This window comes from Anser anser (assembly GCF_964211835.1).
Source record: "Anser anser genome assembly, chromosome: 7".
In the NCBI taxonomy this organism is placed as follows: Eukaryota; Metazoa; Chordata; class Aves; order Anseriformes; family Anatidae; genus Anser; species Anser anser.
In genome coordinates, this window is record NC_139727.1 from 19,261,875 (window position 1) to 19,288,504 (window position 26,630).

General features: G+C 41.5%; 1 protein-coding gene across 10 annotated transcripts in view; it reads right to left on the bottom strand.

The window, feature by feature from the left end:
• Nucleotides 1-26,630, bottom strand: part of PRKG1 (protein kinase cGMP-dependent 1) — a 467,683-nt gene that overhangs the window by 147,620 nt on the left and 293,433 nt on the right. For all 10 annotated transcript variants that reach the window (XM_083843685.1, XM_083843686.1, XM_083843683.1 and 7 more), the window contains one exon: nucleotides 20,988-21,051. In XM_083843685.1, coding sequence (XP_083699811.1) covers nucleotides 20,988-21,051 — 64 coding nt within the window. The remainder of the gene's footprint in view (nucleotides 1-20,987; nucleotides 21,052-26,630) is intronic.

A 26,630-nucleotide genomic window follows, 5' to 3' on the forward strand; every position in this document is an offset into this window, starting at 1 on the left:
CCCTGAAACTGAGTTTTGATTCCTAAATTCACTGTGCACTTTTAAGGGAAAAAGTGGAGGAAAGAGCATCTCAAAAATGCATTATTTAGTTAAATGAATTATCGCTAAATAAATTTCCTGCCTTAATTTGCTCTAAAAGTAGACACAAAGCATTAGAAACCACATTTTAATTCTTGTCCCATCCACGTTGTCACTGTAATGCAGTCTGACAACCGATGTTGGAGAGCCATCAGGTTTCCTAAGCCTGGGAGGCAACCGCCTCTCGGCTCCTGAGGCGCAGAGGCAAACATCTGTTTCTGTGTTTCTGCCCAGAAAACACATTAAGGCACAAACTGCTGTCACCTGCTGGTGCAGGAGCCACCACCGTCCTGACCCCGGAGCCTGACCCTGTCCCTGCTGCCCCCTGAGGTCACCGACAGCCTCCACGAGTAGGAGCAGACAGGGCACTGAGTCAAGAGATGCCCAAGCTGCTGCCTGAAGCCCAACACCTTTTTATAGAGGACATGTCTAGGAGTACAGTAGAAGCCCAGAAATGCTCCTTTCTGGAGGTATAGCATCTACCTGCCTACATACATAGCAAGGACTGGTGTGGAAATACAAGACGAGAAAGAGGAGACGAAGTAGGTGGCAGTGGGCCAAAAGGAGGATTGGAAACTGTGATGCTCTTGGAGAAAGACCACATGTAAAGATGCTCAAAGGATGAGAAAGGAAGGACGAGGGATCAGAGGAGGAAGCTCAGCCCTGCCACCACACGGGTATTTGGTACCGCAGGAGGCCACCAGAAGAGATCAACTGCAGAAGTGTTGCCAGTGGGGGACAGCTTCATTTCCTCAAGTGCAGAGAAACAGGAAAAGAGAAATAAAAGCACATTAACGGTCAGGACTATCTTCTGAGAAGAAAGAGGAATTTCAGAAGGAGGAGAAATGGAGGAAAGAGAGGATGCCGAATAGGCTGGAAAGTTCAAAGAGATGCAGATGGGGATGAAGAGGGAAAAAGGTCAAGAGAAATGTCAAAGGAGAGAACTCAAGGCGAGGTAGCTCAGGGATTAAGAGAACACACAGGTGGTACATGTCGGTGAGAGCAGCACGTGGGGACAGGTGCCTTATAAAAGAGGCTTGCTCCAGAAAACACGAGAGGAGCTGAAACAGACAAGATGATTTATTCCCAAGGGAAATGACGGTGATAATGAAAGACAGCAAACTAGCTGCGTGAAAGTTGCTCGTGATGTTAGGCCACAGATCCGTCACTGAACTGGGATAGAAAAACCAATACTTCGCCTGTTGGCTGTAACAACCAATTCGCAGATAATGAACGGGAAATGCAGGGAATTAACTGCGTGAGAAGTAATCAGAGAAAGGATACCTAGGCAACAGAGTGGAAATAATCAGTTACTCTGACTAAAAATCAGTGAACAGTTAAATCAAGTCAAATTTAAGTTAAAAATATTATATAGCGAGTCAATTGCATGGGTTGATGCCGACTCCAAAGGGAATAAAAAAATTAAGCTGCCCATTGGAAATCGTAAGATTTAACATGACAAAAAGAGTACTTCAATGCCTATGACAGGTCAGACACATTTAATTTTGTATTCCACTTTTGTAGAATTCAAATCTCTGTTTGAACAACTCATGTCCCATAACACTTGCACCACAAACCTGTCGCCACAGCCCAGAGCGCTTCCCAGCGCTGAGACGGCAGCGCCCTCCTGCTTCCCTGGTGGCAAGGGAGGGAGCTTTGCTCTGCTTTTAAACGCCGAGACCAAAAGGTCCCCCTCGTCCCTATGACAGCATGTTGACCCTGACAGCTTTGTTTTGAGGAAATGCAGCCAGCAACCAACTGCTCTTACAATGCTGTGTCACTGCACCACAATGTTTCTCCAAAATTGCAAGCAACTTTTTATAAGGATATGAGGTTTTAATTAAATTTAAATGAAATGCAAGAAAAGTAGCCCCTCTTCTCCTCCTCCTTTCTTGAGCAGCTTTGTTTGTATCCTCTCACTGAAAGAATGTCTATGGAACCATAATTTTCCTCCATAAATCTCCAAATCAGTTCCACAACCATTAAAATAGCAATGAATTCCTTGCAAAAATGAAATTGGAAGTAAACTATGCAAATCAACATATTTCATATATTTTTCTTCATTTGCAACATTTTTTTTAATGCTTATTCAGACAAGTTATTTGTATTGTCATGAGGATCGAAACTAATTTTCTAATCTGTCATGAGGAATAAAAGAGCATAGCAATTGAATATACTCAGCCACTTTTGAAGTAACCTCCAATGAAGCACATTTTCTTTATGTAATCTGAAGCAAAGAAGAGAGTCTACTTTCCATATCCAAATGTGCTTCTTTAAATTGTCCTCAGGAACTGAATGTATTGACAGCAAAATCATGAAAAGCATTTGATTTTTACTGAAACAAGTAATTTTGCCCATGGAGTTCACCATTTTCTCCTAGTTTGGCAGATTCTTTAGGGTTTTTGGTATGTGACAATCAGCTCTGACTTAATGTGCGAGCCCTACAGCATCAAATTAAGTACTACCTAGTGCAGATTTTGCTCCCTTCTTTACCTCTGTGGATTTTGTCTGTTGATAGAAAATATTATCCTTTTACCTAGATTTCTCTCATTAACTGTACAAAGAGAAAACTGCAGTTTTATCAGCCTGCACACATACAAATTTCAGGCTCCACTCCCAATTTGCCAACAATTGCTCTGGATTACAATGAATTTTAGAAGTGAATTACATTGGCGTAAGCAAGATAAAGCACCTAAAATATACTCATTAAAACAATGATGGGTAAACTTTTACTCTGAATGTGCACTGAAACATGAAAAACAGAATGCTCTATTATTTTATATAGAAAAAAACAACTTTTATCAATGGAAAGAGAACAATATAAATACTTCCAAAAGTGACAAGGCTTAGGCTTAGACAAGGAAGGCTTAGGTAATTCTAGCCAGGTCAATTTGAATTTTGCTACAAAGCTGTTATGCAAAAAGTTTTACCAGACCTTTCCACTGCCTATGATTTATTCCAGACATTTGTCCAAGTAGTAATGAAACATGAAACTAAAGTCACATTAATAATTCAGAACACGATAAAAACTTTAGATTACCAAAAGATAAAGCATACAAAGAATTAACCCTACAACAGCAACATCTTCATCTGGGTCTCATGTAATGACTAGTCATATTATTATTTGAATGAATACATCTATTGTGTGCTTTAAAGCATTTTTTGGAGTATATCTCACTAATACTCCTAAAAAGAAAAGCAGAACAGCACTGGGAAATATAATCTAGGTCAGATTTTTGGCACAAGACACTGCACTGCTAGTGGACAGCTGACTATTTCCTCACCAGGCAGGGACAGCACACTAATCCAGAGACTACTTCACTAGATTTTGAACTCCAAAGCATGACAAATTGTTATCTTTTGTGGCTTTCTCTGCCAGGAATTTGGAAAATTATGACTTGGGACTATCGCAACAGAGACAGGATTGTCCATCATGATGCTTAATAAACCCCACTCCTCCACAGCCAAGGAAAACCTCCACCCCAGTCCAAGATCACAGCCTAAGAGTGCATGCTGGTAAAACCAGGCTCATTGTTCATGTTTCCCAGTCCCACACAGCAGGCAGGGACGGGAAGAGCAGAGTACATCTGTTCCACTGACACCCTGATTTAGGACATCAGCATTTTCTTCTGCAGCACTACCATAAATTTTCCCAGCAATGAGCTATTTTTGCACTCATCTTCCCTCTGAATTACCAATACAGTGAGTTATTTTTGTTTTTTATATTATTTCTGAGATACTCAGGACTCTTATTTTTCAGCACGAACTGTTAACTTTGATTGGAGGAAGGGTATCTGAAGGACACGGGTCTCCAGCAAAAGTTCCCTTCATACATTTTTTCCATGCCCTTCAGATGATGAACCAAAGGCGGCAGACTAAATGGCCATTCCCAAGAAGCCCGCAGCTGAGCAGGGAGTTGACTTTCAGCCTTTCCCATTTGTATCTGTGCCTTCCCAACGTACACCTGGCTTTTTACAGGGACTTCCCCCCTTTTGGGGGATGCCCAGACAGGGGGAGAGCTGTGCTGGGATCAGGCGACCTCCTGACACCGCAGCTGTCCATTTGGACCCAACTGTGGGAAATCCAAGTATGAAAGCTGAAGCAGCCCGTCTGTGTTACGGCCCCCAAGCATATGGAGTCATGACAGTCGCTAATAGTTCATTTCTAATGCTAGGCATCTGTTATCAAAGCTGCACGCTGCAGCTGAAGAGTCAAATGACTTGAACAAGGGGATCAAAGTGCTCTTTAGTGCATACAGCAGGAGCCTTTGGGGAGATGCTAACCCGACCCAGCGTGCTCTGACCCACCACCTCCCATCTGGCGTGTAAGCCTGAGGATGACAAGCGCTTACACTTTGCGAAGGTGGCTTTCCTTACTGTCTTCAGCATGTCCCTGAGGTCTGAATACAAGTAATCTGCTGTAAAAGTCATTTTCAGAAAAACAGCCAACCTCATCTTCCTGCCACACCGGCAAGTTAGGTCCAAGTATTTGTAGTATTTCCTCTTGACAGAAAGCAATGAAGGAACACCCTTGCTCACACTTGATGGCACGAGGAAAACCTGTAAATGCCACCCAGTGTTCTTGGTGTACATTTATGGAAAGACCAGGCTTTGCCTTCACCTTTCCAAACCCATTAGCAGCAAGGGAGAAAAAGCAACTGAGGAGAGGGCAGCACAGGATTGAATTATGCCCATCCCAATGCCTTCAGCCACATCACCCTTTGGATGTGGCCACACAAGCAATTCAGGGTGCCTAAGGAGTGTTTAGGTTGCTTACAATTGTACCAGAGTACCCAAACCCTGACCCTTCTCCACGGTTAAGATCAAATTGTCTTTTCAGCAACAGGTAAATGGAAACGTCACGCAACCAACAATGAGAGCAGATCTCTTATGGGGACCAGCTTAAGGCTTAAATTTCACAACTTCAGGTAGTCTCTTGTGACAATGCTTTGAGATGACGAGTCTCATTCCTGTTCTACTGTTACAGGATCCAAACCAATATACCCCAAAACTTGTGTATGATGCTCAAGTACAGTCCTGTGTTCCTATTTCCATAATCCCCAAAGATTCCAAATGAAAGGTTAAAACTCTCAGCTGTGCTCAACTCCCTGAAAGCTTTAAGGATTAAGAACACATTTTTTTGAGTTTCAGACCTTTTCAGGGTCAGTATGAACCATTTGCATCAGCTCATCCTCAGAAACACACAAAACCAAAATCAAACCCCTTTTCATCTAACCCAACAACCCGTTACTGAACCAAAAAACTTCTCCTCCAGCAGAAAGATGTCCCATTTCCATTGAAAGGCTGCATGGGAGGATGATTTAGCCATTAAGGAGCAATCCGTTCCAGTGGCTGATAAACTCACTGTTAAGAGGAAAATCTGTTTTGTTGACTTTTGCTTACTTTAACATCCAGGTTCTATACTTGCTAGCAATTTTCTAGAGGAACAGGCTACCCAGTAACAGTTCGGGGTGAACTGAACAGGTTTTCTAACTCAGGGAAGACTCTGAGTTTGCTGTATCAGGACTGCTATTGCAAGCGGATGAAGACACACCTGAGGGTCCCTGTAGTGCCCAAAGGGGTTGCTCAGGGAGTGCTGACACTGTACCTGCATTTCAGTTTTCCTCCTGGCTACTCCAGCACCCCTGCCCTCTATGCTGGAGAGTGAGAGAGGGCTTTGGCGAGCAAGGGCTGGCATGCAGAGCTTAGGAGATCGCTTTGTTGGAGAGCAGAGCAAGAACGATTCAATTGGCAGGCAGCCCTGTGGCACCCAGCACTGGCTGTGGCACTCTCTCCCCTTGCAAGCCCCAGCTCTGACCCCTGCGGAGGTAGGGAGTGTCACCTTGGGAAGCTTTGCTAGAAATTCTCTATTAAGAAGGACAGAAACAAGTTTTATTATTTACATTTTTAATACATCTCAAATGCTGTTTTGCTGTGTTCTGCACAGTATGGAAATACGGCCATTTCAATTTTACCACATCAGTAACTCCATTTCTAATGCCTTTCTCCCTTCCTCCAGCAGCTTACTCTTGTGGTTATCTATTAAGATATCCGATGCCTACTATTTCGTGGATTAAGGACAAAATGGATTTCTGCTATCATAAAGACACTTTTCAATTACTATTATTACAACTGTGAGATACTGCAAATACCGCACCGATAGCGGGAAATAAGAAGTTAGTTCAAATATAACCCTGAGACCTTAATTGCATGTTTAATAATATACAGACACAAAAATGAATGCTACTCAAAAGAGCACCGCTTCCCAGGAAAAATAAACTCCCTGAAAAAGAAACACCTGCCAGCTGGGGTGCACTTTGAGAAGCCACCACAGTCTGTGGAAAGGAGGAATGTCCCCATGGTAACATTTGCTCTTTTGCTTAGCATAAAGTGGTGATCCAACGAACAGCTCCATCGCTGGAGGCTCTGCAGCTGGTCCCAGCTCGATGTCCCAGCGCAGAGCAGGGAGTCATGGTTCAGAGTCCAGCCCAGAACCATGCCTTTGGTGGTCGTAGGTGTCTCCATGGCCACGTTTACTGTCCTCTGGATTTTCCTAGTTAATGCCTGGCATGACTTGCTCAAGACTACAGCCTGCAAGCCAGCCTTGTTCAAAATGCCAGTAGGTGTCACTGTGGGCAATGGTATAGAAGCCAGGGGGGAAATGTTTGAATCAAGGGGAAAACACCCATCAAGTTAATTAAAGTTTAATATAATTGCTAATTATATTTTTCTGCTATTATAGATAAAGTGCATACAACGCACTTTCTACAGATAACAGGAACTTTATTAGAAACAACTCACTTTTTCTGCTTCGTACCATTTGAGGGTGGAGATTGGAAATCATGTAACATTTGCAAATCAGTATACAGTTGGATTTTGTTTGGTTGGTTCCTGAAAACAAAAATGAAGTGAGTCTGGCAAGCTCATTGCCACCAAAATGAGCCTACGTGTATATAGGTATGTAACTAGTGATATGGGGGGTGAACTAGGGACTTCTGGAAACTGCTATTAGGATAAACTCACAGAAGGTCATTTCACCAGACCAGAAATGGGGACATGCACTCTCCCTGCAGGCTTCCCATCACAGCAAGCTGAAGCCCCCCAGCCTGCTTCTCCCTGTGCCTGCACAAAACCACGGCACTGAGCAAGCACCTAATCAACGTGGAGACTGCTATGTGCATCTTTAGGTGGCTGAGAGTGCTTGGGCTGTTAGAGCAGCTGCCATTAGACTCTGATGCCAGCCCCACAGGTGCTCCTTGCAAACTAAGGGGCTGATGCCTCCAAGGGGCTGATGCAGGAGGCAACCGAGACTGTTACAGGTGTTTGTGTGCTTTTTTTAATCATGTTATTCATTAAGATATATAGTGTAATACATCAAAGCTGAAGGTAATGCTTGTGTAATTCATCAAAGCTCTATATATAGCGTTAAGAGAATCAGTAGTGAAAGCATTATTTCATTAAAAGGGGAGAATGTGCTGTATGAAGCTGTACTCCGCCCATCAAGTTGGAGCAAGATGATGCTATACCTTGCTGCTGCTGCTAACATCACTGTGAACCAGTTCACTTTTAGAAGAGTACTATTCACCAAATGCCTGTTTAGCAACTGGAAACAAAACACATCAAGTGCAGGAGCATAAGGAAACTGAATGAAGCTGCTTGGCACGAGAAGTGAAGGTCAGACATCAACCCATTGGCCCTGACCCATTTGCAGGTAAAAAGCAAAATATAAAATGCCTAGAAAAACAGAGTCCATATGCACTCTGCCTATATGAAACAAAATGCTAAAAATCAACCCTGCTGTTGCAATTCTGTTTTTTGAAGTGCTCCTTTCCACCAAAAATACAGTTTCTGGCTTTTTGGCTGATGCAAAGCACGCACAGTCTAAAGACATTGGCAGGATAGTGTCTGCTCTCGAGTGCATAACCCTATCAGTCTTACAATGACTATGGCAGGTAGCTAGAATTTTCTCCTTTCTTTCAAGCTTACTTCATGACAGTAAGTAGATAATGTTTACCCATTCCTTCCAATCTCTTCATTCAAACAAATCCACTGTGGGTTTCGATAGCCAGGCACGCTGCAATGCTTCTTACAAACTGCAGTAACCTAACAGATACGGGAAAATGAAGCACATGGCTGGATCACACAGGAAACATTTACTTGATCTTATGAGTTTCATTGTGACCTCCCTGTTGTCCCACACGCTATGAAAAATTCAAATCCATTGGCATGCCTAAAGTCTGCAAATCTGCTCATGCAAATGATAAGGTTCACTTAAATCTGTTTTTCATATCTATGAAATGCTGGAAATCATCTAAGATTAACAACGATTCTTTTTCTGTTTTTCTTTTATGGCTGTGATAGACAGGCTAAAGAATCCATTTACAGATAATACAAAAATATATTCCAGATAGGCCAGAGCCGGTTTTAATGCAACCTGTCAAAGAGCAACCATGTATGCCCATTAAGCTGCATAACCCTGGTGTGGCGATGCCAAGTGTAGCAGCTTTATAAACGAGCAACTTATCAGGGAGTTATCACAAAGAGGATTTAATCTCCGCTCAGTCCATTGTTACCAAAAAAAACCCCACACCACCTGAAGTTTGAAGCAGCATTTCACTGATTTCTTTTCTGATCTCCTGGAAACTGTTCCATGATTTTACCATTGCCATGTGCCCTGATGGCAACCACATCCCAGCTGAAGTGGCTTTTTTCTATCCACTGACCTAGGTGAGAGGGATTTATTGATGAGGGAGGGATGCTTAATGCAGGGGGACAGTGCAAAAACCAGGAAAGGATGACGCTTCTCCAGGGGCAGCTGGAAGCAATGCTGAAACTCCTTTGCACAAGGAAGGCACAAAAAAAAAAAAAAAAAAAAAAAAAAAAAAAAAAAAAAAACAATAAAACATGTCACTTGAAAATCCAGACTGAAAATGGGAGTCCCCATTTGTTTTCAGGTTCTTGCCATTCCTATGATGCGATTTCACAACTCTATCATCTCTATTGACCTCTGCAAGCATTCAAGGAGTAAGACATTTAGAGATTTTTAGGGCTGTGCTTGGGGTGCCTCTGCCAGAGCTGCACCCTCAGGAGGGGAAGCAGCACAACCTTGGGTTATTATTTCTATGGAAGGAAAGAAATATGTGAATGACTCCAATCTGGTGCTGTTTTGGAGAATCCACATTTCCATTGCCGCTTTCTACCATGACCCCCCACCTCCCAGCCAGACCTCTCCACTTTCCCTCTGGAGACCTCCAGCACTGGCTTTTCTGCCTTCACTGCTGGATGCTGTTCAGTAGCCAAGAGAGCTAACATTTGATGCTAATGAGCGATCTATAGCTTCTCTAGGTGGGAGGCACATCCCAGCAGTTCTGCTATTTGCTGTTCTTGATCTGTTTAAATACTCTACTCCCTGCAAAGGCAGTAACACTACTGCAGAAACTGCTCTGCAACAGCCCAGCAAGCCACTGTGCTGCATGAACAGTTAATGAAATCTCTTTTAAAAATCCTGCCCTTCTGAATGTCTTTTGGGATGGGATTCTTGCATAGATTTACAGTTGCTTTACATATGCATGTATCCACATGTGTTGGTGGGCCATAGGAGATGTAGTTCTCCAGCCAGGGCACCCCAGAAACTTTGACCTGACTTCAGCGCATTTTATAATTTTCACTGGGGGGAAATAAAAAATAATAAAAAAAAATAATTAAAAAAACAACAACAACAACACAAAACAGATCCTGTGTTTGTGGTTTATGAAATAAGGCCAGAGAAAAGTGCAGCAGTATTTCTGACAGCAAATTAAGAAATAATAAATCCCTGCTGTCTGTGGAGCAATCCAGCTCCCCATGGAAAGCCTCCAGAAAAGATTCCTCCCCAGCAGTTGGGATTTTCAGCATAAACGCAAGCTGCTTCTTGAGAGATTTTAAAATTAATTTCACAAAAAAACAGTTTAGAGATAGCGTATTTCCTCAATTGTAAAGGTTTGGCAGATGCCCTCTGTGGCTGCAAGGTTTGCATTGCTCACTGACTGTATCCACCACAAACACTCAGCAGGTCACAGAATCATTAAGGTGGGAAAAGACCTCCAAGATCATCTGGTCCAACCATCCCCCTACCACCAATGTCACCCACTAAACCATGTCCCCAAGCACCATGTCCAACCTTTCCTTAGACACCCCCAGGGACGGTGACTCCACCACCTCCCTGGGCAACCCATCCCAATGCCTAATCACTCTCTCTGAGAAGAAATGTCTCCTCATTTCCAACCTGAACCTCCCCTGGTGCAACTTGAGGCCATTCCCTCTAGTCCTATCACTGGTTACCTGTGAGAAGAGGCTGACCCCCAGCTCCCCACAGCTTCCTTTCAGGTAGCTGCAGAGAGCAATGAGATCTCCCCTGAGCCTCCTCTGCTCCAGACTAAACAACCCCAGTGCCCTCAGCCGCTCCTCTCAGGCCTTGTGTGCCAGGCCCTTCACCAGCTTCGTAGCCCTTCTCTGGACACGCTCCAGGGCCTTGGTGTCCTTCTTGCACTGAGGGGCCCAAAGCTGAACACAGTACTCGAGGTGTGGCCTCACCAGAGCAGAGTACAGGGGGTCCCATCATGAGAAGAACTGAAGCTGTTAAACACGCAGAGCAGATGCAAGGCAGGGCCGCCTGCAAACAAAGACACTTGTCCTGAGCATTTTCAGGTCAGAAGGCATTTCCAAAGCAGTGAAGTGGCCTCACACATGTTTGCTACAGGGGTTTTATTGGTGAAAACGGGGCTTCAATGGTAGTTACCAGACATTTTGCAGAGAAAGAGCAAGGTGACCACCACCATGCTGACCCACATGGTCAGCAGCAGAAACCACAGAAAGGACAAGGGTCGGCAAAACTGCAAGGGAAGTGGCTAACTTTTTAATAGCTAGGGATGGATTTAGCCGAGACCGTGGTAGGGAACAGAGTGCCTCAGGGACAAGAGAGTACTCGCGCTAAGCTGGAGGCAGAGCCCTAAACACGTCCATGTCTGGTGGTGAGCTGATGCTCATGAGAGCTCGCCGCCCCCTTGCAGCCCCGCGGGCAGACCTGCCACCTGCGCGGACCTGAGAGCCCTCAGAGGTGAACGGGGGGAGATGTACAAGCTGTAGAGAATTTAAAAAATCTCCCTTACCACGTTTTGCCAAGGCTTGCCAAGGTGGAAACATGAAGCTATTTCTAAAGAAAACATTCCTACAATGAACAGAAAAAGTGCGATGTATTTTGGAGATACAGAGAGAAGTTACTTACTTTCAGAACTAAAGAATCACCCTAGTTGTACAAGGAAATATTCACTCCCAGGAACTGAAGTGTTTCTTCACAGACTGTGATTTTAGTTTTTCCATTGGTGCCATTTAGTCCCTGCACTTCACATCGAGCAGAGGCCATGATTACGCCACCCACTTCAGCCTGCTGAAGCTGAAAGGAGAGGGAGGTCCTGTCCCATCCTCTGCTTGCCTGTGACACTTAAACCACTAGTTCTCACTGATGGTAAGGGGTCACATCACAGCACAACTAACACGAGCTGAATTAGAAAAACTGGCATTCAGAGGGGCTTCTCTGCACAAAGCCTCCTGTTTGTATCGAAGTCTCAGGATTTTGCCTGATAAGTCCAGACAAGTCTAAGCTGAGGTCTGCAGGGTGCCAAGCTAAGAAGCCCTTGCATAGGTGATGTGTTTTGTTTCTTTCAAGGTACATAATACACAACCCATTCAAAGTCTTGGCCAAAGTCTATGGATGTAGAATTTTTACATTCATTATGATTACAATATGTAAATTTTGCAAAGGACAGAGATGCTAGCACCTCCTCATGGGTTTATTAATGAACCTATCTTTATACTAAAGCCTACATAGATAACCACAGGAAGTTTTGCCCAGTTACAACCCTCAATGCTATTTTCCTAAAGAAGTCCATGTGCTCTGTTGGTATAGATGGCTCCAGTGTTTCCTGGTGCTGACAGTGTTACACACTCTTCTAGAAAAGCAATACAATTGAGAAAAAGGAGCCAATCAGTCAGGGACTCAATTACAATTTCCCAGCACCTTTATTTTAACCAGCAGTACTCTATTTTCCTCAACCACAGTCATATGAACCAGATAAATATTTAGTCCTGTTTATCTTGGGTATTCACACGAGTTTCCATTTCATGAGACGTGCTGCTCCCTCCCCTCCGATTTTCCATCCCTGTTATTCATGCAAGACACTATCTGGTTGATATTTTTTAACACAGGATCAGCACTGTCTGGCCCAAAGGCAGCTTTCCATTCAATTCCCGCCAAACAAGAGAAATGCAGTGGGATGTGCCTGAGGTGGCAGATCTGGCACAAGGAGAGAAAAAATAGTGCCCTGTATCAGTGTCACCTCATTTAGTCCTTCTGGGTTTCATTTCCACTAGGATGGAGTGGCCATGGAAACCGTCAAAATAAGTCACATGCATTTTTTTATCAGGATGATAGATTAATGGCTTATTCAATTTGTTTGTAAAATTTTATTTTAACAGACAACTTGTTCTGTATGGCTTCAATTTGCTTTCACATGGAAGAGCAGTCTTAAATACAAATAAAAGCTTATGCTCTAGTTAGACTGAGCCATTCAGCTGATAAAGCTTTGAGTGTTTTTAAGAACTCATTTGTTACTCACCCTCACCAGTCTTCATCTGAGACCACTTTCAGGCTGGAGGATTTTACTGGGTTGGGTGGAAAGGGCATGGCCATAAAGCTACCCTGCCTCATCCTCAGACATTCAGAGATGTTTCTCTGAATTGTGTTTGGGAAATACAGGAAGGGGCCAGGTAGCATCAGTTCGAGGATTTTCCTTGCTCAGTATCCTCTCCCCAGCAGCAACCACAAGTCTGTGCTTTGAGAAGAGTAAAAGCAGGGCAAATATTTAAGGAACTTCTCCCATATGGTCTCAGCACCTAACTGCTTATGCACAGAGGGTCTCCAGTTGGCAGTCTCCAGGTCTCTTCTTCAACCCACAGAACTTTTCTCCACCTGCATCACTCTAGGTTTTGCAGATATCTTAACTGCTGCGTGAAGGAACGCCTCCTTCATTTCTACCGCTGCAGAACAACCCAGCAATCAGGATGGTAATTATAACATCCACATGGATGATGAGGTTCCCAACATATCTGTGGGGACAGGAATATTTAAGCAACTCCTTCCCTCCACTGTGATAACTAAGCATGAGCTTATTTATAATTGCCTTTAAATGGTCAGTGCCCACAACAGACTGCAGAAAACCAAAAGAAAAAAAAAAAAGCTTAAGCTTTTTAATCAAAATGAAACCTTTTATTTCAATGCAAGTATTCTAACAATTTTTAAAGTAAGCTTTACTGTACAGCCATGTCATTACGTAGAGAAAAACATGATCATTTTTCTGTTTCTCCCTAGTATCTTTAAAAATTATATTTAGGTAATTCATCTGCATTTTGTACTCTGATAATAAAGATGATCTATTTTCCCGTTAGATTAGCACTCTTTTTTTTTTTTTTAATGCTGAAAGAAAATGTTTCTAGTTCTTTAAACAGCCACAATTTGCAGAGGAAGATACAGTGTACATACACTAAATATACACACATTTTGCTGATCAAAACATGCTACTAGGCATCAGCCCCATAAGTGTCAGTCAAAGGCCCTATTCAGGAGCAAATATTCCATAGGCTGAAAGGCCAGAAAAAGTTTGTCACGTACATAAAAGAAAGATGCTATTTTACTCCATTGCTCTGGACATTGCAACTGCCTACTTTGTTGTACTCCTGCACATAATTTTTGCCAAATACATTTTATTTTCTAATTTTTATTTTTTTTCAGTAGACTCAAAATGCTTATTTTCTGGAGCAGTTGTGCAAACAAAGCTACACGTTCTTGAATCTCATTTGAAAAGTTAACAAATACAGATCTAGTATCAGAAACTGAAACTTGAATCAATCATGACTGAATCTGTTTTGTTTCCCCCACAAGCAGGGCTTCAACTGTATCCCGTAACTCCTTTGGTAAATGCACTTCAATAGAGTGCAAGCTTTATTTAGAAAAGATAAAGAAATCTTTCCTAATGGAAACTTTTTACTCTTCCTTGTTTATTTCTAATTCCCCTTAAATCTAGTTTGTGTCTTTAAATTAGAGCACTATTTATCTGCTGCCGATTACCTAGGCATAACCTACTGTCATGCCCTCCATTTGGAAAACTGCTGGCTCCTGCAGGATGGACGAGGATTACATTGACCTGAGGACAATTCTCAGTCCTATTTATTAGAAGTACTAGTCGTATTAAAAACTGATTAATTTTGTGTATTTCTCCTGTTCTATTCACTGTTGCCATGTGATTCTGTATAAAAGGAGAAGTGCACACGGACTCCGTTAATTAAATGTAGGCATCATAAGAATTTCTGGTCTGTATTAATTTCACAAAGTGGAGAAAGAAGGATGGTTGGCATCTTTAGTATGGAGACTACCAAAACATGGCAAGTCTGAGCAAGCCAGCTTTTGAAGCTGAACTAGGCACTGAAACTTTCTCCAATATCACCGCTTTTCTTCAGGCCCTGCAGTGGAAGCAGCCAGCACCACTAGCAACAGAAATAAATTTTGTTTTTCTTTTATCATTCATGCTTTACTCGGTTCATTCATTCTTTTAATTGGGAAAAAGAAAAAAAAAAAGAGTGGCAAGGAATTCTCATCAAATAAATTTACAGCGGCATTAATTAAATGGCTGAAGACAGTCGCTGCAATCCATGCTTTCAGCACTTTGAGATCACCCTCCCAAAACGTGCTCTGCAGGCAATCAGCGAGCTGCAGGAACACGGAGCTCAGGCTCAGCATAATCTGCCTGCGGTATTTAATACATTTCTCTACGCTTCTAATGCTCAAATAGTTTGGCAGCTTCTTTTGTCTATGACCATACATGCTTCGGGATCAATGAGAAGCCAAATCACAGCCTCCTGGGTTTAGAAAAAGCACATTACTGGCACTTGGGACTCCATAACAATCAAATTAAGATTCTGAAATATCAACATTTCTAGTGAAAGTTTCCAAAACGCACACTGGGAGACACGGGGAACCACAGTCCCAGGGCCATAACACACTCCTAAGCCAAACTGGGCAGTGACAGCACAGAAAACCCAGGCCTTGTGAATGGAGCGTTGGCATCCTTGACTTGGGGGAAGCTGGGTATATTTCAGAGTACATACTACTGCAATACTGTATCTATGGCAGAGTTATCTATTGCTCTAGATACATATTACATAGGAAAAATTAATTTTATGTAGTTTAGGTATGACATTACGCACAAAATAGCACAGCAGTTTGGTAACCAAATGAGAACGGCACTTGTTGCTTTCTGTTGATCAGACTGCTCAGATTCATACCAATCATCTGGTGGGGATTAGCATGCTAAATCTGAAACAGCAAGGGAACATCAAGTACACAGGATTAAGAAAGCTCCAGTCAGAAACACCAGTGAAACCTTATTTCAGGCCCTTTCTGTGCGTTTTTAACTACAAAACTTTAAAGTCGTAAGATAATTTCTCCAGGCTCTATGCACTCCTGGCCCTTTCCCCTACCTTGAAAGCCATATGTGACTCAACAGAGCCAGGACAGATATTCAGGCAGATAACAAGGCCATCCCTGACATACAGGCAAAGCAATCTCACTCTTTGAAATAGGATTAGTGGTTTAACTTAGCAAAAAAATTAGAAAAATCACCTGTAGGCCAGCAGCTGCAATGAATAATTTTAGATCAAATGGATAAGTCATCAAAATCATAAGCTACTGGAAATGGTTTCAAAAGAGACAAGGTCAAGCAACCTTAATTATAAGTATCGTTAGCTGTAATACTGATTTTAGATACAAGTCTTTTAAGGATATAAGCTTTACATTTGAATGACACAGAGGATATACTTGAAAGAGGAAACAGGCTACAAGACAGATTTCATTTCCATCTTGAGGTTGGTTCACATTTTTTTTGCCCCAAGGCAGATGGCAGAGCCCAGATTTTCTGACCGCCTATGCCCACTTCGAGCTCATCCTTATCCTTGGCCTAATGGAAACAAAGACACCGGACCAACTTTTCTTCCCCCATCCCGACATGTCACAGACACCTTCTCCAGGTCAGCTGTCCTTCTCCCTGCCTGCAAGTTCCCTTTTCTCAGTATCCATTCTCCGTCCGCTTTGCAGAGAGCCTATACATTTACCACAAGGAATAACGTACCACGAGATTATACCAGAGTCTCAGTGTTCTGGGATTTGGTGTTTTCTTCTTTCCCCCTCTTCTCTAAAATCATAAATTAACTTTTCTCTCTCGTGCTGATAATGCAATAGTTCCTCGCATTCTTATCCACTTCTTACAGACTCACTGTCCTCCATTCTTAAGAATTTTATTTAATGAATGGAGCTAATATGTAAATAAATATAAGAGCAACTTTGGTACCTTCCAAATAATCACTGGGTACAGCACTGGATGCATACTGTCCATGTAATATTATCATTGCCGTGACGCACAGGGCTTTTTCAAATGCCTTGTCCTTACAGGTAGGAGTTTCTCTACTCCCACTAGAAAAAGAGGTGAGAGGTATGACACCTGAAGTTGGCGAAGAAGCTCTTCCCTCTCCTCCCACATTTCCCACAAAACACACCCAGGCAGCTACATCTCCACAGCGCCTTGGAGTTCGGAGGCTGGGGGACAGGACAGGACCCAACACAGCACCTCACTTGCATTAAGTTCATTCTATGGATGTTTGAACACATTCTAGTTTCCTAAAATTGTTAACTTACTCCTTTCTGTTATAGGCTGCCTGCAGAACGCTAAGGCAACATATTCTTAGGAAGGAACTGTTTACTTACAAAAATATGTTCATTTTCTCCCCAGTATATAACTGATACATATTAACAGTGACTGATGAAATAAAGACTTTCTCTGAACTCCAAGAAGAATCAGTATGTCTCTGTTCAGAAAAGAACCATAAATTGTTTCAAAGCCTTCAAAAAGTGAGGAAAGAAAGATGAGGCTTTTGCCTGTTCACAGAGATTTTTGATTTATAACAGATTTAATCACCTACCGTAAATATTTCAATTTGCAAACAAGTTTCACTCCAATAAAACTATAGTTTTTATTCATGAAACTTCTGAATAATGTGCAAGAAGGCACTTTTAAAAACTGTATTCCAAAGGTGACTTGTTCAACCAGGGCAAGGATATTTACGCAACTGATTCGGGTATTTATACATCTGAGAAACACAGCACTCATGGGTAATGCACAAGCTGCATCCAAGCAACTCTTCTTTTCTAACTACATTAATACACCAATATTTAAACAAACATGACAATTTTCCTTACAAAATGAACAGTGAAACTACTTTGCCATCAGTTCAACGTTGTTAGGTAGCAGGGCTGTGAGTACGCGATACCAGAGGCAAATGTTATGGAGCAACAGATTTTTTTATTTATTTTAATATGAAGGAGCAACCTAGGGAATGATGGTTAAGGCATTGGAGAGAGGTCACAAAGTTTTTTTTTCAACAGAACTAAAATATGAAAAAGGAGGCACTAAGGAAGAAACTTAAGGAAAACATAGGGGATAATACTAAAAGCATCAGTATTAAACTTTTCCTGGACACTAGGGCTACATGTTACCTCTCACATCCTGGTAAACAGCAAAGATGGTTAAGCCCTTCCAAAAAAGTTGTTTCTCATGCAGAATTACTGACAAATTCGTGTCCTTCATCCCCTGCACAATACGAACACTATTAACCCTTGCTTCCTCACTTCTCCCAAACAGCTTCCCCTGCCAGTAGCTCAGTTAGAGGCTGAGTTGACCCCAAACAAGCGCACTTGTGTTGACTCAACACCCCAGTAATTTAAATCTTTCTTCTCTACCTACCCAGTAATTTGGATCAATCTCCTAGGAACTTTGCATCACTGATGCTTCCTCCCAAGCATCAAACTTGTTTTAGGCAAGCAATTACAAGTGATTTGAGGGGACTGTCCTACTGACAGAAGACAGAGTGATTGCATAAACCACCTCCTTAAGACTACCACAGCCCAAACAAAATAAGTATCCAGTCTTGAGCTGCAAAAACATATTAGTCGTTGACTCGTGCGTTATGTTTGGCAAGCACAAGGATAAACTACGCAATAAAATCATAGGCCAGGCAGAGCTGTTCCAACAGAGATGGCATTAAAACCAAACTAAATCAACCTCTGCACTGAAAGAGCTGCTCTGCTTTCCACAGTGAAACACACTGCAGTGGTTACAGGATATTTTGAGCATTGTTAATTATGTAACATATAGCTGACCATTAACAAGCATCAGTGCCATGTGAAGGGATATTAATATAATGAAGAGTGGAAGAGAAGGAGACAGAGGCAGGCTTTGGGCACTCGCAGCAGTGTGCCAGGGTCTAGTTGTGACACCCAGATCATCCCCAGGGCTGTACGTGTAACCTAAAGCCACGCTCAGACGGGTGCCAACTGTGGCCATCTGGATCCAGAGAAACTGCCAGCCCCAGAACAAGGCCTGGAAGTGGGGTCAATTATGGCTCTAGAAGCCTATTTCACATGAATAAAAACAAAACAAAGCAAAACAAAAAAAAAAAAACCAAAAACAAAAAAAAACCACACAAAATATGGGTAGCTCGGGTTTGGATCTGCTGAAGTTGAGCTCCATAAACCTGCTTTGAATCTCACACAGTATAAATCACGAGCAATCACAGCGATGTGAGTGATCATACCCAAGTTAGAACCCACTGCAAGAGAAAAGGAAATTCCCTAGCGTTCTGTTAATTCTCATTCAAGTTATCTTTGCGAAGAAACTTGTTTTAGTATTTCCATCAATTCCAGAAATGAAATTATGTTATCAAATATTGACCTTTTTTCCTACCATCTTTTTAATGCCATTCCCTGGTTTGATTTTGATAATGGCCAATTAAAACAGCTTTTTTTTTTTTTTGTGCTTCTAGGTTTTAGTTAACACTTTTTAGAAATTATTTAAAGAATGTAGGACAGAAGTGTTGCATTATTCACAGAAGTGTATCAAAAGAAAAACTGCATGAAATCTTGACATTAAGAAAGAGATTTTTCCCTGCCTCACACTGTGCCAAATGAGTCACTTTTATTCAACCAGCAACACAAAGGATAAAATAAAGTTATTGCTGCCTAGTTTCAATATGTTGGGTACTGCTAAACAAGATGCACATTGTGACAGTATGGTGATTTTATAGTTTATGTAAAATATGATGTTAAATCAAAGAAAAAACACAGAGTAACGAGGACAAATCCAAGTCAGAAACTGGAATTAATTTGTTTTGGGAGCCATATCCAGCAGTCACCCAGTACAGAGTGGGAATGATCTTACAGTGTAGTTGTAGCAGCCACCCTAAGTTTAGTTGTCCTCATGCAGCTGCTGGTAAGAAATAAAGACCCTACAAAAGTAGCAAAGCTATGCTCTCGTAGCATTGTAGTAGCATGATTTTATCGCTATATAGCTTGCCTATTCTCCATTTTTCTAGTCACTTCTTGACTTTAGCTTACTTTTGATATTAGTTCTCTCAAAAAACACAAGGAAAAGAAGATTGCAGACAATTACCTTGGTAGCATTGCAAGTTTAAAATCAACAAGAGTGGTGTTAAGACAACCTACAGATGATTACTGCTTTCATGCCTAATTTCTTCATTTATATTTGTTCTGATCTGCCTCCCCCCCCCATGCCCACTCTCCCTTGAAGCTTTTTCTTAACTCTTGACAAGGCGCTTAATGTTGGTTACGTGATGCAGGCAAATCAAACTACCTGTTTCTGGTTAGGCATGTGGTTTGGAGATAGGCAAATTTAATTCATAGCATACTGAGTTAATACAGCTCTCTAAATCTGAAGACTTCTCTGGCAGGAAAGGAAATAAAGCTTATCTATGAATATGCAATTACTCTGCATGACAGACGTGTGAATTTATCTGTATACGAAGTAGTCAAAGAAATAACAAAGTCATATCAATGCTCTGAAAATCAACTTAAACGTCAGCAGCTTCATTTCTTAAAATCAGTGGCAGAGGCGGTACTTACTACAGAGAAACGTTTTCTTATAAGCAGTTATTAGGACTGTCTCTTGATGGCAAGGCATGTATTTTAATAAGAAAAACAAAAAAAAAAACAAAACAGAAAAAAAAAACTAACAAGGAATGAAATAAAATACTTCTGTACAAAAATTTCCTGCAGTTAAATCACAAAGGGCTATGTTTTGAAAGGTTTTAACAGTTTCTGTAGTATTTAATAACATGCAATTCTTCAGGTGCAGAATATAACACCACGTGAATAAACTATGCGGACAAACTGCCTGCAACACAACTCATATTTTGCATCCATTTTACACACTTGCTTACAGGGCAAGGTTTTTTGGCTTTTTTTTTTTTTTTTTTTTTTTTAATTAAAAGCCTGAAACTAATGAAATAATAGTTACAGCCAGGTAGGCAAGGCACAACTGTGGACAATCAAATATCTTGACATATTTTATATTTACCCGTCTCTGCTGTAATTCTCCTGAGAGTAGCTTTTCCATAACACCTACTTTAAGGCATGATATGGCCCTCTAACATAAGTTCCCCATTACATTTGAAAGGAACTGCCATTTCCCTTCTACACCACTGACCCAGGACAGAAGGTTTCCCCTCTGCACAACACAGGAACTACTTCTTCGATCCCCAGTTGGACAGAAATCCAATTAAGGATATGTAAGCCCTGTCCAGAAATGGATTCATTTTTCACACAACTCTTCTCATCGTCCTGACATGCTGGAGCAGTCAACCATAATTGGGAGCAAAATTGTGAAGCTGTTCTTTCGGAAAAGAGCCTTGGTATTGCTACCAGAAGGCTCACAAAATCTGAACTCATTAGCTCTCAAAATTAAAAGCACTTACCTCTTCAAGGACATCTGCAAGCTTACTAAGTATCTCCTCAGGAAGGCTCTGGAATGTGGGAACACTGCAATACAAGAGAAACTTCGATTAATGGATACTGCTGTGTATTTCTTAAACCCCAGCTGTCGTTCTTACATAACTTTCACACATATTTAGCCCTCATCATTTGGGGCTGAACAAGTGTTCACCAGAAAACCAGCATATATAATGGCAAACCAATCTTTGCCTTCCAGCCAAGAGGTAATTTAAAGTGTTCACTTGCTACAATGGGAGACCACTTGCAGTAAACATCTGGAGAACCACTTCTAAATCTAGTAGTCAACTATGAATAAATTAAGGATTTACAGGAATTAATCCGTGCTGCAAACCTGTTCAGTCACATATATGACTGTACTAAATTTTCCTGCTTGAGCTCCATTACACCTGAAATACAAAAAACAAACAAACAACAACAAGAGATCATTTCTAACCGATACATAAAAGATTGAGTGAAACTACATACAGACATAAACGCAGAGTAAGGGTAAGGGAATTGTAACAAACCGGAATCAAACGGCTGTTATAATTATCGAAGACCTCATGGGAGAGTTTCACAGCCAAGGCTTGTTTGTTTTCTTTTGCCAAAATGCCAACTTTTCCACTTTTTTTTTTTGGTAGTATTTCCCTTGCCAAAGATCTCCCACACCTGCATGGACTTGCTGGTCAAGATGGGAGTGGTGCACCCATAGTCCACAGAATTTTAATTCTGTCTGGGGGAGGATGAGGGATATGAAGCTGTCTCCAAATCTCCTGCAAGTGCCCTGACCTTATTTGAGGTCAGGGTGCATCTCCACGACCTTACAGTCTCGACCCAGAGGTCCCTGCCAGCCTCAGCTACTCTGCGACACCTTGCTCTCTCATTTGCCGTTTTCCATAGAAGCCTGATGTTCACCAGCATTCCCATGTGATGCCAAACAAAACACATGAGCACAATGTATGTTTCAGAGGCAGGAAGGCAGTGCTGTACCTGCTTTAATTAAAAACGCTTGTCATCGGCAGCCTAATTAGCAATGCATCTACATGAGCTATTAGCTCAAACATAGCACCGAGCTGATACAGCTCTTTTGAGCCTATTTCCAAGAACAGCTCGCTCAGGATTTGCTTTATCATGCTCCATTACAAGGCATAAACATAATCTTATGCTGCTAATATTAAATTTAGATCCCCAGTGTGTTGCTCTAGTTTCAGGAACACTGATGATCAGGTGCAAAGCTAAGAGGGAGCCGGCTGCTGGGGGGAGTTTCCTGCAGAGAGGCAAATATAACCCTAAATAAATCAGATTTTGCCTTTCATGCAAGTTTTCACATGTTATTTTTGATCACATACAAGTTATTTGCCATGATTTGTAGAGCTAAAACCCCAAACCCACTAGGTTTTTGCAACCCAGAACTTGCTGGAGAACAGGTCCTCTTATTTGACTGTGGGACAATTAGACCACTTAAGTTTCAGGAGCCTGGAACAGTTTCTGAATACACAATTTGATGACCGGTAGTGCACCCAGAGAAAACCCAGCCAAAAAAAAACAAAGGGAGGACTGAAGACCTCGCAGATGGCATGCTAGCAAATAGTATTGTGCCTGAGGCCAAGCTTTCCTGTTACATGAAGTGCCCAGTGAACTTAATTTGTGAGCACAGTTAAAGCAGAATTTGCTTTTATTAACTTAAATATATGCTACTCTGTAATGGAATTAAGAAGGACTTCTAAACCTTCTATTTCTTTAAAAAAAAAAAATGCAACTTTAACTGAACATGTAAATTAGTAACAGGACAGAACCAGCCAGCTATGTGCAGAAAACTGTGATTGTTCTGGCTCTCAGCTGTTTTCTGCTTAGGAAGTACTCCTTTTCAATGGAAATACCTGGCTCCACAATACAACACGAACACAAAACAAACAAAAAGGAGTTATATGGTGTCTGGCCCTGAGCAGAAGATGAAAGCTCACGACACCAACACTTGCATTCCGACAAGAGGAATTAACTAGTGGGAGAAGGCAACTCTCCCAGACATCTAGGCAAGTTCTGCTGTGGCTGCACCACAACATTCCTGAAAGGGGGGACAATTCACTGCAGTATTTTTATTTATTTTTTTGCTAATTATGTCCTGTGAGTCTGTGCAACCCACAGGAGGGTAGCAGAACACATTCATTATAGCCCAAGCACATGAGAAACATGGGAACAGCAGGTAACCTCTGAATGAATTAAAATTATTGAAAACTTGTGATATTAAATAAACAAGGAAAATTGCCTAGGAGAAACGCTTATAACTTAAAAACAGCAATAGAGAAAGTCAACTTGTTGACACAGCAACCTCCAACTAAGGCACATCACAGATGTAGTATCCTTCTCAACAGCTAGAGGTAGCAGTACAGCCAAATTGTACTGGGGTTTCATCATAAGAAGTCTTACAAGACTGCCCATCACTTCAACACCAAAATAAATAAATAAATAAATAAACAAATAGAGCTGCCTACCCCCAAAACAAATAAACAAAAACAGAAAGACCACCTGTACTGAATAAATGTCTTTTGAAAAAGCAGAGGGAAAACATTCATCGACCTGTTAAAAAAAGCGTTATAAATTTCTGCAAACGGAACTGATGATAACAATGATAAAAACAAGATTTGAAAACACACTCAAGTGTGTAACAGTACTGAATACTTGGCTTGATTCTCCAGTTCAAATATATGTAAACACACACACACACACACAAATCCCCTCCATAACAAGATTAAGCAGAGTCTTAAAATAGATCCTTACTTGCCTGTCCTATGAAGATTTTGCATATGAAGATCAATATTTTGGAGACTATTTCCATGCAGGTAACTGCACTCACATGAAAATGGAGCCTCAACTCTAAAGGGAGAGCTTTGTGGAAAGCATCTGAGCAGCAAATCGCTGCGAGTTGGAAAACATACACTGGGAAGACAAACAGGAGCAGAAGGAACCAAAGAGAGAAACCTTTGAAGATTTTGCAGCACTACAGGTAAGAACAGTTAGGTTCTGTTTTCTACTATTTTGTGAAACTGAAATCTGAAAACATGCAAACCAGATAATTTAGCATTTCAATTCAGATGTATTCATTATTTACGATGGTAGAAGTCATAGCAAACAAGGCTCTATCTCATCATGAAATCATTTACCCTGTGCACAAGTCTAAAAAAAAACAGGACTACATAACGCAGACTTTCTCTGACAAGTTCTTTTCTCCCCAGTCCTTAAAAACCTTAGGTAATGAAGGCTTCAAAACATCCATGTAATCCATTCTAGATCATAACAATTGCTACAGCTAGAAAAAATATTTGGGGATCTAATGCTCATATCTCTCAGCACAGGGGACTTCATCTTACCTGCAATCCACATGAAGGAGTTTATTCTATTTCCCTCCATAACCGCCACCCACATAGACAAGGAACTTCACCTTTTGTACACTAACACCTTATTTAACCTTTCCTTCCAAGTTGTGTTTCCCACAAGTCTGATGATCCAGTCCTGGGGACTTCCTCCAGCTGTCTCTTACTCCAAACACTGAGCAGCAATTGCTCTACCTGCACTGAATACTTTATTGTGCAACTGACTGGAAAGGGAAAAATCTGCATTCAGACCCACCCAGGCAGGAGTGTGAATGAACACCCCTTCTTGTTCATCGTGGGTGAATACCTTGATTGCTCACTCCTAGGACAGAGAGAGGGTGACCAAGGTTTTCTCTGCTGCCTAATCCTTTAAACATGTTTTGTGAAAAAATGGTGATTAATTGCAGAAGAAGCTCCAGCTCTACTACAAATTCCCCTGTGAAACAAACAGCTGACTGGTGATCAACACTGCAACACTTAATGCCTGTAACACTGATCAGTTAAAAAAAAAAAAAAAAACAACACAACGCACAGAAACCCCACCTACGTACTGTGATTAATGGCATAAGGCTCTATATGGAACAGAGAGGCTTTCACAACTGAAATTCTACTCACCTGTAGTCTCCCCCTGCTCCTCTAAGTTTTTTATTGTGATATGGGTGCTCAACAATATTTCTACTATTTATGCCTGTTTTATATGACCTGTCTGCAAAAGTAGAGTCCAAAACCCACCTGAAGAGTGACCTCCAGGCCATCCTACAAAGCTGCTTAATAGCACACGATGAGGAAAAACAGATCCCTAACCAGCATTTTCTGCCTGGTTAGTGGCTTCATGGTTCAAGTCTGCATAAGAAAATTGAATTTTACAGCAAATGGCAATAAACGTCATGTTTTTAAATCAATCCACAAACACCACAATGCTTTATCACTTCCTGTCCCAAACCTTGTCAGATTTTTCCTTTGACCACGAAACACAGAATTGAACTAGCTGCACCTGTGGAGGAGCTGCTCAGGCTGGCAAGAAGAGGTGGCTTTTTGTTGGCTATATTCCACGCTATGGAACTATTTTGTACTATTTTTGCTATTGTACTACGTTTGCTACTGTGTACTTGATGACCATCCATACACCTTGTGAGGGCACTGTGGGGAATTGCTTGCTGTCAGTAGGAACTGCAGAGCAGCTTTTCCTGCTGGCTCTGGAAGCTAACGTTTTCACAGGGAGCTCAACATGTTAAACAGAGGATGCCAGAATAGGGAAAAACACCTGTGCAAAAGTGTCCATGTGGTTATTGTGCAAGGTGGTTATTTTCTTCCAGTACTTTAAAATCTATTCCCATCCTGGTGAGCAAGTTGCAAGCTGAGTTTCAGATCATGAACAAAACCATCTCCCTGGGGCACTCGAGGATGCCACGTGGATCATTGGGTGTCGGAAGTGCCTGGTGATGTCCGAGCACTGTGATCACCTGGTGACTGGATGGTGTATCAGCCTCTTGGAGAAAATACAACACTTTGGAGGAGGCGGTAGTAAAGGAAGTCTCCTTTGAAAAGTGAGAACTGTTAGTGTGTGCCTGAACCCCATACAGCTGTGAAATGCTTTTGTGATACAGGCCAAGGCACCGAGTGATACAGTAGCATATTCATTATGTATCTGCAAACTGTTGCATTGAGATAAAATTTCTTTTCCCATCAGAAAAGAATTACTATTTGGAGGATAAAATATTTCTTTACACGTAATACCCATCACATGGAATGGAAAAGAAGAGGCAGAAAATAAGTTCAGAAAAGGTGTATTTACTTCTCTAGAAACTCAGTATTTACCTATTATAAATGTAATTGGTAAGTCAAGGGTAGCTTTCCTGAAGCAATTTCCTGCACATTTTGCTTAGCTTAAAGAATATTAGAGGAAAAAAAGAAAGGGAAATGGAGAACGACATTCACTCACACTTGCATTAATTACACTTACACGTCTCGCCTTGAAATTGGTGCAAGTAACACAACTTTTAGAAAGACTGAATACATTTGTTCTACAATTGCTGCAGATGACCTATCTGCTGTACTCAAGCTACAAAGGCATTAAAATCACTTATGAGTGTTCATCTCTGAGTGAAAATATTATAGCTACAGTTTTAAAGCCCTGCCACTCATAACATAGAGCTTATTCTGGTAAATAAACTCCTTAGGGCATTTGTAGTAAGCATTTTCTCTCAGAGAATTACCTGGTGATGGGAGCAGTGACGGGGGTAACGGGACTGTAAA